The sequence below is a fragment of the Giraffa tippelskirchi genome, chromosome 11, assembly GCF_054371585.1.
Source record: "Giraffa tippelskirchi isolate mGirTip1 chromosome 11, T2T-mGirTip1v1.2.pri, whole genome shotgun sequence".
NCBI classification, from domain to species: Eukaryota; Metazoa; Chordata; class Mammalia; order Artiodactyla; family Giraffidae; genus Giraffa; species Giraffa tippelskirchi.
In genome coordinates, this window is record NC_137285.1 from 77,034,528 (window position 1) to 77,050,864 (window position 16,337).

The window sequence follows — 16,337 nt, forward strand, 5'->3', positions numbered from 1 at the left end:
TTGAGCCATTCCCGCTCGAGCCAGAACCCTCCCCAGGAAGGAAAACAGCTGTGGAGTCATTTTGGCCCCAGCACTGGTTCCGAAAGCCTGGCGGCTCCTACAGCCTCTACGGTGTGAAGAGGGAGGTCCCTTTTGACAGAGCTTTCCGGCTCTCAGATCTAAGCTGTTGTTTCACTGTCAGCTGTGTCTCTTCCGTTGCAGCCAGGTGGGCCACGCTGCTCCAAAGGAGCTCACAAGCTGAGTTTCAAGGGAGGACAGGGATGGCTACAACGTGCTGCAAACTGAGTGAGGGTCCCCACAATCCTCAGCAAAGGTCTGTGGTGTGCAAGTGGGGAGTAGAGGGCCCCCAAGTTCCAAAGGAAGGGAGGTAGTCGGGAGCTAAAGCCCTTGGCTGCTGTGGTAGCAGCTGCAGATGGCAGCCCGTCCACAGTGCACTTCAAATGAGGTCATATGAGCGGGACTCTGGAAATGGCTCCGAAATCGAGAGAAAGGGGTCAGGGTATGTGGGAATCCGGCGGGGGTGGGGGGTGGATGAAGGAAGGTGTCCCTCCTCTCTCCAGTGCAATTTGGTTTGGTGAGTCTCAAAGCTACCAGATGGCACTTCCCAAGTCAGGCCCCCGCAGGAATCAGGGTGGGCTGCCTGCCTCGGGCCCTGCCACAGGGACAAGCCACACCAGTGGCCTCCCTGAGCTCCAATGGCCGGATCTGGGGGGTTCTGTCTGGGTGCACACCTCCTTGCTGTGGCCAAGTTCCCCCCTTCTCTGAGCACCAGCTTCATCCTCTCGAATGAGGACATCGATTGCTACCTTGGCACGTTACTCTCTTCATCCTGTGAAGACTCATTAGGCTTATCCTACAATTACTAGCTGGCCCGAAGAGATATCTCCTGAATCCAGCTTAAGCTGGAGTCTCCCAGGCTCATCTGGCATGTCTTCCCTGAAGTCTGCCAAAACCCACACCCTTGCATTTCCAGGGACTCGCCTTAGCCAGCCGGGCAGAAAACCCAGCATGCTTCAAACAAGCTGACAGACAAGCGGGAGAGGACTCACGGGCAGACGGCTTCCCTCAGGTCTCGGGTGGAGCTCTGGGACCACAGCAGCAACGGGCCATCCCAGCCCCTGGGCTCAGCAGCGCCCTCATTCTCAGGCCGGCGGCTCTGCCCTGAGGGGAGCAGGAACGTCACCAACTGCCGCAGGCGGACCTCAAGCCCCTCCCACTGCTGGAGCCTGACCTCCCCCGGCCCCACCCCTTCCCCTACCCCAGCAGGACGAGAGCTCGTCTTCCCCTGGCTTCCAACGTGAGGCCCGGCCCTGGGCCCCGATTGGGCACTGCCCCAGCCCGGAGCCAATCACAGTGGCCAGGGAGGTGGAACGCACCGATTGGCCAGGGCCAGGTCATGTGACCATACTCCCCAGGAAACTCAAAGATTACCAAGGTTCTCTAAGAAACCAATGAACAAAATTATCCACTAAAGGCAAACCATAATTTTTAATGAGGCCAATGTCACAGAAAAAAAAAATGCTCCACAATAAACTGCTCAAGGAAGCTACTAAATAAACTTTCAGAAAAGTTTAGTAGTTTTTTTTTTTTTTTTTAAATAGGGTGACGGAGAGCTATACCTTTCCCATCTATGTGAATTTAGGTTTAAACTAGATTTCCCTTGGCTATTATATAAGACAAAAAAACCCACATCACCCACTTTCACTCCCCCCCACCCCCAAAATGTGTTTTAATCTATTGAATTTTTGTGTCCTCAGTTGTGTCTGATTCACGGCAACTCACCAACTCTACACAGCCAGGCTCTTCCGTCCATGGAATTCAGGGCAATTTTTTCTGTCCCAGTAAATGCCCACCCTGGGTGATCCAAAGGCAAGGGCTCCGAGGCTCCTGAGAGACTAACTCCTTTCAGCTGAGCACAGAGCTGGCTCCTCACTGGGATGCCTGTGGCCTGGGGCTCCCAGAGGGGAGAGCAGCACTCGCCCCACCGTGTGGTCACTGCTGGAAGTGCAGGCTGCTCCTCACTCCCCCTTGACAGTGTCCCTGAGGGCAGAACAGTGTGAATCGAATCAAGGTGGAAATGCAAACTCCAATGCAACCAACCTTCCCACAAGATCTCCAAAACCACTCAGGAACAGGGAATTGGAAACTGCAGGGGATGACATGAATGGAGATGGAGACTTGACACCTTACACCGAGTTCACTTCCAGTTATCCCTAGACAAACTTTCCATGAAAACTTGTCACAAATCTAGAAGAACAATGAGCAGAAACCGGACACGTGCTTTGAGTCTTCACACACAAAACTAAAAGGCAGTCCACAAAAAAAACCCAGAGAATACAGTGGACTTTGCAAAATCAAAGATATCTACTGTGGGAAAGACCTCATTACAAAAGCAAAAGACAGGTCATACATCGCGAGACGAATGAGTGGAAACACAAAGCTTATCAAGGATGTGTCTCCAAACAGACAAAGAACGCCAACACAACAAGCCTGTGAAAACTAGGGAAAGGTCTGAAGGGACACCAGACGGAGGAAGACACACACAGAGTATCCCGGATGATGTCCAGCACTGAGGGCCTGAAGAAACAACAGTCTAGTTGCACCCCCTCAGGCCTGTGTGACCGTGGATGAGGCCTCTGTTTCCCGGTGGCTCTGAGACATGGACAGGGAGGAAGGGGAAGAGAAGTCACTTGCATTTCTAATACTCACAGCAAAGTCTTCCAATGAGAAGGGAATTATCACCCCCACTGACAATGCCATTCACTGAAGTGATATCCACGAGTCCATCTACCCCAGAAGGGAAGGATGGACCTGTTCTCACAAAACGGCGAGAGATGGAAGGAGGAAGATCAAGCCCACACCAATCACTGGAAAGAGAAGCTGTGCTCAGGGCTTGAAAGAATTCCTACTGGGAAAATCATGTCACAGCCCCACATGGGAATCCACAGCTTCCATGCTATTCCTCCCAAAATGCCAATGCATTTTCGCACCGAACAAAGAATTGCAAAAGGGGTACGGAAACAGAAAAGAGCCTACATTGTCAATACAATCCGACGAAAAAGCCCCGATACGGACATCCAAGGTTGTGTGAAAGGAAATTAGACGACCAAACTAGGATCCTCAGGAGAGTATCGGAGAAGGCAATGGCGACCCACTCCAGTACTCTTGCCTGGAAAATGTCCTGGACGGAGGAGCCTGGTAGGCTACAGGCCATGGGGTCTTGCAGAGTCAGACACGACTGAAGTGACTTAGCCGCAGCAGCAGCAGCAGGACAGTATGCTATTGGGAATACAACAACACACACAGATCCAGATCGATGGAATAAAGTTGAGGGTCCAGAAACAAACCCCAGCATCCATGGTCAACTCATCTCTGACACAGACGGTGAGAATATCCAAATGGGAACAAGAAAGCCTCTTCAATCAATGTCCATGGGAAAACCAGACAGCTACATCTGAAGAACGCTATTGGGTTTGATCTCATACCACCTCAATATCGGGGAAAAACCTCACCCTAAAGACTGATGTCATGAGATAGCTAGAAAGAAGCGTAGGTCAAAGGCTCCTTAACATCAGAGTCTCCTTGCCATTTGCTGGGCGGAGGTCGAAATGGGTCTCTTCAAGTAAGGGAAAGAGGTAAACGAAGTACACCACTGGGTTTCCATCCAATGGAACCTATTCACAACAGAGAGGCTAAGCATTCACAAATGCAAAAGATAGGAAACGGAACACGAGAGACTCCTTGCAAGTGGTGTATCTGAGAAGGGGTTCATATGGAAAGAGACGAAGAATGCACAGCACTCAGATTCCAAGAAACACCACCACCACCCTTGACCCTTCCCCCATGACCAACTCTGACCTAAAGCCTTTCTCTCCCTCTAACCTATCCCTAAAACATAACCCTCATCTAATCATATACATGTGCATCCCTAGCATCCATCCATCCATCCACACACGAGAGAGAAAGAGGAAGACACAGACGGAATTGAGAAAGGAAAAGAGAGGGACACAGCCAGAGAGAGACACGGAACCAAAGAGAGGAAAGGAGTCGATGGTCCAGACTATTCCTCAATCTGTCTCGAAGGTAGAAGCAATGACAGCGCCCTTCCACCCCAGAAGGGGGAAAAGGACGGAAGGTTTGGAGAGGAAAAGACAAGAACGCAGGGAGCCATTAGAAGCTCAGCCACCCGCAGAAGCCGAGCTGGGACCCTTGAACAGAATCTCAATGGAAACAGAGGACCAGAAAGTTGGCTACTCTTTTCTATAAGAGAGGGAGACCTTCGAGTCTTCCTTTCGGTCCTCCAACTTGGATGCGGGGTCTCAAAACAGTCAGGAGGGGGAGTGCCTTTTCCTGGGTTCCACGGCGCATCCAGGCCTCGTTCTGCCCCATTCTGTGCTGTGTCAGCCCTGGATGGAATCTTTCTTTCTGAAGTCTCAGCGCACGAGCTCCACGTGATATCGGCCCCAGGTGGAAAGGCATGGAGCTGCTCGTAGGCCGACAGACCTAGGAAGCAGATGGGAGAATGACCCCCACTCTGCAGATGGAGAGACTGGGGCAACCCTGAGGGGCATATGCTTGTCCAGGGCCACACCACTTATGAGAAGAAGGAGCCTGGTCTGAGAGCAGCATGGTCCTCGGAGCTCAGGCCCTGGCTGAACCCAGGCCTCCCCAGGGCTGTGGGCTGGGCCGTGTGGGTGTCATTGTGCCTGCACATGGCCTAAGGGGGGTGGTCGAGCAGTCAGAAACCCAGAGATTCCCTTGGGAAGTTTTGAGGAAGGGACCTCAGCACGAACCCCAGGAAATGATGTCACCTGCCGGCAACAGAACCCAACAGAACCCGCAATCCGGGTATCCAGGCCTCCAGAGCGGAGAGGAGCCCCCAGCCGGATCACTTGCTGCCAAGATGTTCTGCTGTTTGCCCCTGCCCAGAGGCCGGGGCCTCAGGAGAGCTCACAGGCAGTGTGCGTGGGCACCCTGTCGACGTTGGCTCAGGACACCCCCGAGAGGCCTCTGGCCCTTTGCCCGGAGAAACAGAAAGGTAACACGGGGAGCCCCAGGCCGGGCCAGGCCACCTCTCCCATGCCACCCGGAAACACCGGGTCCTTTGCCTGTGTGTGGGGATGCGGGTTTCTCGGGCTGTGTCTCCCTCAAGGAAGCCCAGGCGGATGTGGGGTCAGAAGCCTGTGGACAAGTTGTGCCCACACCCCAGGGGAGAGCAGGCTGGGCGGGATGGGGAGAGTGTGGGCAGCGCCGACCGGCCAGGCTGACCTCACACCCTCAGATGGGTCTCTTTCCTCCCGGGTGGGGATCTGAGCAGACACACGTCTCTGACCCTTCTGGGAAGAGAAGTTCGAGCAGGCAGAAGCAGCGGCTCCACTGGCCAGGCCCAGCTCGGAAAACTCCCAGCATGGCTGGCTGACGGTCACTGTCGTTGCAGAGCTTCCCACGTGATGAGGCCGAGGACGGGGACACCCCATCCAGCTCCCAGAGGGAGGGGTCGGAGCACCACCCGCCCGCCCGTGAGGCCCAGTGCAGGCTCCAGGTCAGCGTGCCCACGGAGGCATCAGCCCCACCGGGGGAGACGCGGAGGTGGGGAAGGCCTGCTGCCGAGACACCGCCCAGGATACAGCCGGCGGCCCAGTCTGAGGCTTCCACGGAGCTCAGCACACCCGGCTCCGACCCAGAGTCCAGAGAACCCCGGCCTCTGAGGCACCAGGAGGACCTGGAGCCCAGCACGCCACAGCACAGAGGTGAGGACGCTGGGGCTGGTGCACGGGAGTGTGTGGGGAGGGGTGCTGAGCTACACAGGGACGAGTCCTCGAAAGCTGCTGCTGGGCCTGCAGCAAGCGCTGGCCTCACACCCCCCGCCCCCCATCTTGCACACTTCAGTCCCAAAAGACATCTGACGCTGGGTATTCTTTGGGAACCTCTTGGAAGGTTTCTGTCCCGGGGTACGCACATGCCAAGGCTGGCCTGTGGGCAAACTTTGCTTCTCCCCCAGCTCTAGCACTGGCCTCCAACTGGAACCAGGCTCCACTTCCCAGACCTGTCCCCACACAGGTGGTGGCTCCAGGTGCAGGACCCAGGGATCCACCGAGGGCAGATGGAGAAGCGAGACTTGCCCTCGCAGAGACACCAGGCCAGCTGGGTACTGGCCAGCACACCGGGCAGATCGGATCTCCGTGCCTGCAGGACCCCCAGCCCCAGGCTCTGATGTCCCACCCCCTCAGCGAGAACCTCCACCTCCACGTGCACCTCTACCTGCTCGGGCTTTGGCAAGAGAACCCGAGGCAGAGGAAGAGTCACCGCCTCGGCAGGGAGAGCCTGCCCTGGCTCCCGCGCAACACCCAGACGCCCACGATGACTCACCCAGCCCTGCAGGGAGAAAGAGCCCCCGCTCTGGACAGAGACCCAGAGCCCTTACCGGAAACACCACGTCCAGGGGAGCGGTCGGCTCTGCAGCCTCCATCCCTGTCTGCTCACCGTGGATGCCGGCAACTCGGTCTGCCCCCAGGGGACATGGAGTTCCTTTCCCCTGAACTGCTTTGCATGTGGTTTGTTTCCACCTTTCTGGTGATGTTTTATTTTTTGTATGGTTTCCTGGATTTTTGTTGGTTAAGTTGGGATTAGTAAACTGTTTCATCATTGTTGCAATCTGGGAACACTGTTGTGTAACTCTGGTGATACTGTGTTACCATCACCACTTTGTAGTTTCAGACCCGTTCCATCTTTATGCCCCACCCCCCAACAAAGCCTGGATTCAAGGCAAGCACGCCCTGTTCATCCCTCCCCCCGATCCTGAACACAATTTCATCTTTTCTTTCTGCATTCCTTCCTATATTCTTGGTGTCCCCAATCAGTGACTCTCAGCGAAATGACTGAAGGAGTGTTTTTCGGACTCTCCACCTACTGTAAGACTCCATTGGAGAGTTCTCATTTTTATGTCATTTGAACTAGCCTTTGATAGCTGAAAGGACGGTGTACGTCCTTTCAAGATACCATGTGCCAAACGAAGCCCTTTTGGCAACTGCCATCATTATCTCCAGGCAGGCATTGCTGTTTGAAGGGTGACATCTCAGCCAGAAGGCAGAGGCTGAGCTCCTCTTGTTGCACCAGCTCCCAAAAGAAGCCAAGAAAGGGAGCTGGAACAACAAACCACCCCCATGCCCAGGAAAGCGTTCTTCATGACAGAAGGCTAGAAAATGACCCAACATCCTTGTGGCCCAGAACCACTCTAGAAAATCACTGTTCCATAAAAAAGAGAAACACATGGGAAGTTCCAAGGAGAGGCAATGCCCATGGCCAGTGTACTTGAGAGACGGCCTGACCGCTCCGGGGAAGACACGCACCGACGGAACCCCTTGGGAAACAGCAGTGATAGTCCTCACCGTCGTAAGGGTTTCCTCTGGGGACAACCTGCCCTGGGCACCACACGAGGGAGCAGACCGGCTTCTCTTCCTCTGCCCCCACACCATTCACTCATGAAGGCAGCTCAGGTGTTCTCATGCCCTGCCTGCCTGCCTGCCTGGCTCATCCGTGAGCTGTGACCACCTCCAGGCTAGGACTCCACCTTTTCCTCTCTGTGTACCGTGAATCTGCACACAGTGGGCTTTCAGAACCTTAGGAGACTTGAGCCATTCCCGCTCGAGCCAGAACCCTCCCCAGGAAGGAAAACAGCTGTGGAGTCATTTTGGCCCCAGCACTGGTTCCGAAAGCCTGGCGGCTCCTACAGCCTCTACGGTGTGAAGAGGGAGGTCCCTTTTGACAGAGCTTTCCGGCTCTCAGATCTAAGCTGTTGTTTCACTGTCAGCTGTGTCTCTTCCGTTGCAGCCAGGTGGGCCACGCTGCTCCAAAGGAGCTCACAAGCTGAGTTTCAAGGGAGGACAGGGATGGCTACAACGTGCTGCAAACTGAGTGAGGGTCCCCACAATCCTCAGCAAAGGTCTGTGGTGTGCAAGTGGGGAGTAGAGGGCCCCCAAGTTCCAAAGGAAGGGAGGTAGTCGGGAGCTAAAGCCCTTGGCTGCTGTGGTAGCAGCTGCAGATGGCAGCCCGTCCACAGTGCACTTCAAATGAGGTCATATGAGCGGGACTCTGGAAATGGCTCCGAAATCGAGAGAAAGGGGTCAGGGTATGTGGGAATCCGGCGGGGGTGGGGGGTGGATGAAGGAAGGTGTCCCTCCTCTCTCCAGTGCAATTTGGTTTGGTGAGTCTCAAAGCTACCAGATGGCACTTCCCAAGTCAGGCCCCCGCAGGAATCAGGGTGGGCTGCCTGCCTCGGGCCCTGCCACAGGGACAAGCCACACCAGTGGCCTCCCTGAGCTCCAATGGCCGGATCTGGGGGGTTCTGTCTGGGTGCACACCTCCTTGCTGTGGCCAAGTTCCCCCCTTCTCTGAGCACCAGCTTCATCCTCTCGAATGAGGACATCGATTGCTACCTTGGCACGTTACTCTCTTCATCCTGTGAAGACTCATTAGGCTTATCCTACAATTACTAGCTGGCCCGAAGAGATATCTCCTGAATCCAGCTTAAGCTGGAGTCTCCCAGGCTCATCTGGCATGTCTTCCCTGAAGTCTGCCAAAACCCACACCCTTGCATTTCCAGGGACTCGCCTTAGCCAGCCGGGCAGAAAACCCAGCATGCTTCAAACAAGCTGACAGACAAGCGGGAGAGGACTCACGGGCAGACGGCTTCCCTCAGGTCTCGGGTGGAGCTCTGGGACCACAGCAGCAACGGGCCATCCCAGCCCCTGGGCTCAGCAGCGCCCTCATTCTCAGGCCGGCGGCTCTGCCCTGAGGGGAGCAGGAACGTCACCAACTGCCGCAGGCGGACCTCAAGCCCCTCCCACTGCTGGAGCCTGACCTCCCCCGGCCCCACCCCTTCCCCTACCCCAGCAGGACGAGAGCTCGTCTTCCCCTGGCTTCCAACGTGAGGCCCGGCCCTGGGCCCCGATTGGGCACTGCCCCAGCCCGGAGCCAATCACAGTGGCCAGGGAGGTGGAACGCACCGATTGGCCAGGGCCAGGTCATGTGACCATACTCCCCAGGAAACTCAAAGATTACCAAGGTTCTCTAAGAAACCAATGAACAAAATTATCCACTAAAGGCAAACCATAATTTTTAATGAGGCCAATGTCACAGAAAAAAAAAATGCTCCACAATAAACTGCTCAAGGAAGCTACTAAATAAACTTTCAGAAAAGTTTAGTAGTTTTTTTTTTTTTTTTTAAATAGGGTGACGGAGAGCTATACCTTTCCCATCTATGTGAATTTAGGTTTAAACTAGATTTCCCTTGGCTATTATATAAGACAAAAAAACCCACATCACCCACTTTCACTCCCCCCCACCCCCAAAATGTGTTTTAATCTATTGAATTTTTGTGTCCTCAGTTGTGTCTGATTCACGGCAACTCACCAACTCTACACAGCCAGGCTCTTCCGTCCATGGAATTCAGGGCAATTTTTTCTGTCCCAGTAAATGCCCACCCTGGGTGATCCAAAGGCAAGGGCTCCGAGGCTCCTGAGAGACTAACTCCTTTCAGCTGAGCACAGAGCTGGCTCCTCACTGGGATGCCTGTGGCCTGGGGCTCCCAGAGGGGAGAGCAGCACTCGCCCCACCGTGTGGTCACTGCTGGAAGTGCAGGCTGCTCCTCACTCCCCCTTGACAGTGTCCCTGAGGGCAGAACAGTGTGAATCGAATCAAGGTGGAAATGCAAACTCCAATGCAACCAACCTTCCCACAAGATCTCCAAAACCACTCAGGAACAGGGAATTGGAAACTGCAGGGGATGACATGAATGGAGATGGAGACTTGACACCTTACACCGAGTTCACTTCCAGTTATCCCTAGACAAACTTTCCATGAAAACTTGTCACAAATCTAGAAGAACAATGAGCAGAAACCGGACACGTGCTTTGAGTCTTCACACACAAAACTAAAAGGCAGTCCACAAAAAAAACCCAGAGAATACAGTGGACTTTGCAAAATCAAAGATATCTACTGTGGGAAAGACCTCATTACAAAAGCAAAAGACAGGTCATACATCGCGAGACGAATGAGTGGAAACACAAAGCTTATCAAGGATGTGTCTCCAAACAGACAAAGAACGCCAACACAACAAGCCTGTGAAAACTAGGGAAAGGTCTGAAGGGACACCAGACGGAGGAAGACACACACAGAGTATCCCGGATGATGTCCAGCACTGAGGGCCTGAAGAAACAACAGTCTAGTTGCACCCCCTCAGGCCTGTGTGACCGTGGATGAGGCCTCTGTTTCCCGGTGGCTCTGAGACATGGACAGGGAGGAAGGGGAAGAGAAGTCACTTGCATTTCTAATACTCACAGCAAAGTCTTCCAATGAGAAGGGAATTATCACCCCCACTGACAATGCCATTCACTGAAGTGATATCCACGAGTCCATCTACCCCAGAAGGGAAGGATGGACCTGTTCTCACAAAACGGCGAGAGATGGAAGGAGGAAGATCAAGCCCACACCAATCACTGGAAAGAGAAGCTGTGCTCAGGGCTTGAAAGAATTCCTACTGGGAAAATCATGTCACAGCCCCACATGGGAATCCACAGCTTCCATGCTATTCCTCCCAAAATGCCAATGCATTTTCGCACCGAACAAAGAATTGCAAAAGGGGTACGGAAACAGAAAAGAGCCTACATTGTCAATACAATCCGACGAAAAAGCCCCGATACGGACATCCAAGGTTGTGTGAAAGGAAATTAGACGACCAAACTAGGATCCTCAGGAGAGTATCGGAGAAGGCAATGGCGACCCACTCCAGTACTCTTGCCTGGAAAATGTCCTGGACGGAGGAGCCTGGTAGGCTACAGGCCATGGGGTCTTGCAGAGTCAGACACGACTGAAGTGACTTAGCCGCAGCAGCAGCAGCAGGACAGTATGCTATTGGGAATACAACAACACACACAGATCCAGATCGATGGAATAAAGTTGAGGGTCCAGAAACAAACCCCAGCATCCATGGTCAACTCATCTCTGACACAGACGGTGAGAATATCCAAATGGGAACAAGAAAGCCTCTTCAATCAATGTCCATGGGAAAACCAGACAGCTACATCTGAAGAACGCTATTGGGTTTGATCTCATACCACCTCAATATCGGGGAAAAACCTCACCCTAAAGACTGATGTCATGAGATAGCTAGAAAGAAGCGTAGGTCAAAGGCTCCTTAACATCAGAGTCTCCTTGCCATTTGCTGGGCGGAGGTCGAAATGGGTCTCTTCAAGTAAGGGAAAGAGGTAAACGAAGTACACCACTGGGTTTCCATCCAATGGAACCTATTCACAACAGAGAGGCTAAGCATTCACAAATGCAAAAGATAGGAAACGGAACACGAGAGACTCCTTGCAAGTGGTGTATCTGAGAAGGGGTTCATATGGAAAGAGACGAAGAATGCACAGCACTCAGATTCCAAGAAACACCACCACCACCCTTGACCCTTCCCCCATGACCAACTCTGACCTAAAGCCTTTCTCTCCCTCTAACCTATCCCTAAAACATAACCCTCATCTAATCATATACATGTGCATCCCTAGCATCCATCCATCCATCCACACACGAGAGAGAAAGAGGAAGACACAGACGGAATTGAGAAAGGAAAAGAGAGGGACACAGCCAGAGAGAGACACGGAACCAAAGAGAGGAAAGGAGTCGATGGTCCAGACTATTCCTCAATCTGTCTCGAAGGTAGAAGCAATGACAGCGCCCTTCCACCCCAGAAGGGGGAAAAGGACGGAAGGTTTGGAGAGGAAAAGACAAGAACGCAGGGAGCCATTAGAAGCTCAGCCACCCGCAGAAGCCGAGCTGGGACCCTTGAACAGAATCTCAATGGAAACAGAGGACCAGAAAGTTGGCTACTCTTTTCTATAAGAGAGGGAGACCTTCGAGTCTTCCTTTCGGTCCTCCAACTTGGATGCGGGGTCTCAAAACAGTCAGGAGGGGGAGTGCCTTTTCCTGGGTTCCACGGCGCATCCAGGCCTCGTTCTGCCCCATTCTGTGCTGTGTCAGCCCTGGATGGAATCTTTCTTTCTGAAGTCTCAGCGCACGAGCTCCACGTGATATCGGCCCCAGGTGGAAAGGCATGGAGCTGCTCGTAGGCCGACAGACCTAGGAAGCAGATGGGAGAATGACCCCCACTCTGCAGATGGAGAGACTGGGGCAACCCTGAGGGGCATATGCTTGTCCAGGGCCACACCACTTATGAGAAGAAGGAGCCTGGTCTGAGAGCAGCATGGTCCTCGGAGCTCAGGCCCTGGCTGAACCCAGGCCTCCCCAGGGCTGTGGGCTGGGCCGTGTGGGTGTCATTGTGCCTGCACATGGCCTAAGGGGGGTGGTCGAGCAGTCAGAAACTCAGAGATTCCCTTGGGAAGTTTTGAGGAAGGGACCTCAGCACGAACCCCAGGAAATGATGTCACCTGCCGGCAACAGAACCCAACAGAACCCGCAATCCGGGTATCCAGGCCTCCAGAGCGGAGAGGAGCCCCCAGCCAGATCACTTGCTGCCAAGATGTTCTGCTGTTTGCCCCTGCCCAGAGGCCGGGGCCTCAGGAGAGCTCACAGGCAGTGTGCGTGGGCACCCTGTCGACGTTGGCTCAGGACACCCCCGAGAGGCCTCTGGCCCTTTGCCCGGAGAAACAGAAAGGTAACACGGGGAGCCCCAGGCCGGGCCAGGCCACCTCTCCCATGCCACCCGGAAACACCGGGTCCTTTGCCTGTGTGTGGGGATGCGGGTTTCTCGGGCTGTGTCTCCCTCAAGGAAGCCCAGGCGGATGTGGGGTCAGAAGCCTGTGGACAAGTTGTGCCCACACCCCAGGGGAGAGCAGGCTGGGCGGGATGGGGAGAGTGTGGGCAGCGCCGACCGGCCAGGCTGACCTCACACCCTCAGATGGGTCTCTTTCCTCCCGGGTGGGGATCTGAGCAGACACACGTCTCTGACCCTTCTGGGAAGAGAAGTTCGAGCAGGCAGAAGCAGCGGCTCCACTGGCCAGGCCCAGCTCGGAAAACTCCCAGCATGGCTGGCTGACGGTCACTGTCGTTGCAGAGCTTCCCACGTGATGAGGCCGAGGACGGGGACACCCCATCCAGCTCCCAGAGGGAGGGGTCGGAGCACCACCCGCCCGCCCGTGAGGCCCAGTGCAGGCTCCAGGTCAGCGTGCCCACGGAGGCATCAGCCCCACCGGGGGAGACGCGGAGGTGGGGAAGGCCTGCTGCCGAGACACCGCCCAGGATACAGCCGGCGGCCCAGTCTGAGGCTTCCACGGAGCTCAGCACACCCGGCTCCGACCCAGAGTCCAGAGAACCCCGGCCTCTGAGGCACCAGGAGGACCTGGAGCCCAGCACGCCACAGCACAGAGGTGAGGACGCTGGGGCTGGTGCACGGGAGTGTGTGGGGAGGGGTGCTGAGCTACACAGGGACGAGTCCTCGAAAGCTGCTGCTGGGCCTGCAGCAAGCGCTGGCCTCACACCCCCCGCCCCCCATCTTGCACACTTCAGTCCCAAAAGACATCTGACGCTGGGTATTCTTTGGGAACCTCTTGGAAGGTTTCTGTCCCGGGGTACGCACATGCCAAGGCTGGCCTGTGGGCAAACTTTGCTTCTCCCCCAGCTCTAGCACTGGCCTCCAACTGGAACCAGGCTCCACTTCCCAGACCTGTCCCCACACAGGTGGTGGCTCCAGGTGCAGGACCCAGGGATCCACCGAGGGCAGATGGAGAAGCGAGACTTGCCCTCGCAGAGACACCAGGCCAGCTGGGTACTGGCCAGCACACCGGGCAGATCGGATCTCCGTGCCTGCAGGACCCCCAGCCCCAGGCACTGATGTCCCACCCCCTCAGCGAGAACCTCCACCTCCACGTGCACCTCTACCTGCTCGGGCTTTGGCAAGAGAACCCGAGGCAGAGGAAGAGTCACCGCCTCGGCAGGGAGAGCCTGCCCTGGCTCCCGCGCAACACCCAGACGCCCACGATGACTCACCCAGCCCTGCAGGGAGAAAGAGCCCCCGCTCTGGACAGAGACCCAGAGCCCTTACCGGAAACACCACGTCCAGGGGAGCGGTCGGCTCTGCAGCCTCCATCCCTGTCTGCTCACCGTGGATGCCGGCAACTCGGTCTGCCCCCAGGGGACATGGAGTTCCTTTCCCCTGAACTGCTTTGCATGTGGTTTGTTTCCACCTTTCTGGTGATGTTTTATTTTTTGTATGGTTTCCTGGATTTTTGTTGGTTAAGTTGGGATTAGTAAACTGTTTCATCATTGTTGCAATCTGGGAACACTGTTGTGTAACTCTGGTGATACTGTGTTACCATCACCACTTTGTAGTTTCAGACCCGTTCCATCTTTATGCCCCACCCCCCAACAAAGCCTGGATTCAAGGCAAGCACGCCCTGTTCATCCCTCCCCCCGATCCTGAACACAATTTCATCTTTTCTTTCTGCATTCCTTCCTATATTCTTGGTGTCCCCAATCAGTGACTCTCAGCGAAATGACTGAAGGAGTGTTTTTCGGACTCTCCACCTACTGTAAGACTCCATTGGAGAGTTCTCATTTTTATGTCATTTGAACTAGCCTTTGATAGCTGAAAGGACGGTGTACGTCCTTTCAAGATACCATGTGCCAAACGAAGCCCTTTTGGCAACTGCCATCATTATCTCCAGGCAGGCATTGCTGTTTGAAGGGTGACATCTCAGCCAGAAGGCAGAGGCTGAGCTCCTCTTGTTGCACCAGCTCCCAAAAGAAGCCAAGAAAGGGAGCTGGAACAACAAACCACCCCCATGCCCAGGAAAGCGTTCTTCATGACAGAAGGCTAGAAAATGACCCAACATCCTTGTGGCCCAGAACCACTCTAGAAAATCACTGTTCCATAAAAAAGAGAAACACATGGGAAGTTCCAAGGAGAGGCAATGCCCATGGCCAGTGTACTTGAGAGACGGCCTGACCGCTCCGGGGAAGACACGCACCGACGGAACCCCTTGGGAAACAGCAGTGATAGTCCTCACCGTCGTAAGGGTTTCCTCTGGGGACAACCTGCCCTGGGCACCACACGAGGGAGCAGACCGGCTTCTCTTCCTCTGCCCCCACACCATTCACTCATGAAGGCAGCTCAGGTGTTCTCATGCCCTGCCTGCCTGCCTGCCTGGCTCATCCGTGAGCTGTGACCACCTCCAGGCTAGGACTCCACCTTTTCCTCTCTGTGTACCGTGAATCTGCACACAGTGGGCTTTCAGAACCTTAGGAGACTTGAGCCATTCCCGCTCGAGCCAGAACCCTCCCCAGGAAGGAAAACAGCTGTGGAGTCATTTTGGCCCCAGCACTGGTTCCGAAAGCCTGGCGGCTCCTACAGCCTCTACGGTGTGAAGAGGGAGGTCCCTTTTGACAGAGCTTTCCGGCTCTCAGATCTAAGCTGTTGTTTCACTGTCAGCTGTGTCTCTTCCGTTGCAGCCAGGTGGGCCACGCTGCTCCAAAGGAGCTCACAAGCTGAGTTTCAAGGGAGGACAGGGATGGCTACAACGTGCTGCAAACTGAGTGAGGGTCCCCACAATCCTCAGCAAAGGTCTGTGGTGTGCAAGTGGGGAGTAGAGGGCCCCCAAGTTCCAAAGGAAGGGAGGTAGTCGGGAGCTAAAGCCCTTGGCTGCTGTGGTAGCAGCTGCAGATGGCAGCCCGTCCACAGTGCACTTCAAATGAGGTCATATGAGCGGGACTCTGGAAATGGCTCCGAAATCGAGAGAAAGGGGTCAGGGTATGTGGGAATCCGGCGGGGGTGGGGGGTGGATGAAGGAAGGTGTCCCTCCTCTCTCCAGTGCAATTTGGTTTGGTGAGTCTCAAAGCTACCAGATGGCACTTCCCAAGTCAGGCCCCCGCAGGAATCAGGGTGGGCTGCCTGCCTCGGGCCCTGCCACAGGGACAAGCCACACCAGTGGCCTCCCTGAGCTCCAATGGCCGGATCTGGGGGGTTCTGTCTGGGTGCACACCTCCTTGCTGTGGCCAAGTTCCCCCCTTCTCTGAGCACCAGCTTCATCCTCTCGAATGAGGACATCAATTGCTACCTTGGCACGTTACTCTCTTCATCCTGTGAAGACTCATTAGGCTTATCCTACAATTACTAGCTGGCCCGAAGAGATATCTCCTGAATCCAGCTTAAGCTGGAGTCTCCCAGGCTCATCTGGCATGTCTTCCCTGAAGTCTGCCAAAACCCACACCCTTGCATTTCCAGGGACTCGCCTTAGCCAGCTGGGCAGAAAACCCAGCATGCTTCAAACAAGCTGACAGACAAGCGGGAGAGGACTCACGGGCAGACGGCTTCCCTCAGGTCTCGGGTG

At 54.9% G+C, this 16,337-nt stretch overlaps 1 protein-coding gene and 2 long non-coding RNA genes across 4 annotated transcripts in view; 1 reads left to right on the top strand and 2 right to left on the bottom strand.

The window, feature by feature from the left end:
* LOC145527606 (uncharacterized) overlaps nucleotides 1–2,053 on the bottom strand; it is a 109,861-nt gene extending 107,808 nt beyond the window's left edge. The window contains exons 1-2 of the long non-coding RNA XR_014069768.1: nucleotides 1,783–2,053; nucleotides 1,050–1,161 (exon numbers count right to left, since the gene is read on the bottom strand). This is a non-coding gene — a long non-coding RNA (uncharacterized LOC145527606). The remainder of the gene's footprint in view (nucleotides 1–1,049; nucleotides 1,162–1,782) is intronic.
* A 4,526-nt stretch (nucleotides 2,054–6,579) lies between these two features.
* Nucleotides 6,580–13,870, bottom strand: LOC145527639 (uncharacterized). 2 transcript variants are annotated; one of them, XR_014069809.1, is made up of 4 exons: nucleotides 12,898–13,870; nucleotides 11,907–12,132; nucleotides 9,412–9,669; nucleotides 6,580–8,790 (listed from the first exon to the last, which is right to left on the bottom strand). It is a non-coding gene; the product is annotated as an uncharacterized LOC145527639 (long non-coding RNA). The 2 variants fall into 2 exon arrangements; XR_014069808.1 differs by lacking the exon at nucleotides 12,898–13,870 and having other exon boundaries at nucleotides 11,907–12,342.
* LOC145527512 (uncharacterized) lies at nucleotides 12,482–14,283 on the top strand. Its single transcript, XM_081545605.1, has 3 exons — nucleotides 12,482–12,667; nucleotides 13,067–13,379; nucleotides 13,631–14,283. The coding sequence occupies exons 1-3, from the start codon at nucleotides 12,533–12,535 to the stop codon at nucleotides 14,257–14,259; spliced, it is 1,077 nt and encodes a 358-aa protein (XP_081401731.1). The 5' UTR covers nucleotides 12,482–12,532; the 3' UTR covers nucleotides 14,260–14,283.
* Nucleotides 14,284–16,337: the final 2,054 nt, after the last annotated feature.

Bases quoted from the DNA above. Each gene is read 5' to 3' on its own strand.
- LOC145527512 (XM_081545605.1), top strand. From the start codon at position 12,533: ATGTTCTGCTGTTTGCCCCTGCCCAGAGGCCGGGGCCTCAGGAGAGCT. The intron at 12,668-13,066 runs GTAACACGGGGA...CTGTCGTTGCAG, and splicing joins TTGCCCGGAGAAACAGAAAG to AGCTTCCCACGTGATGAGGC. The intron at 13,380-13,630 runs GTGAGGACGCTG...CTTCTCCCCCAG, and splicing joins CAGCACGCCACAGCACAGAG to CTCTAGCACTGGCCTCCAAC.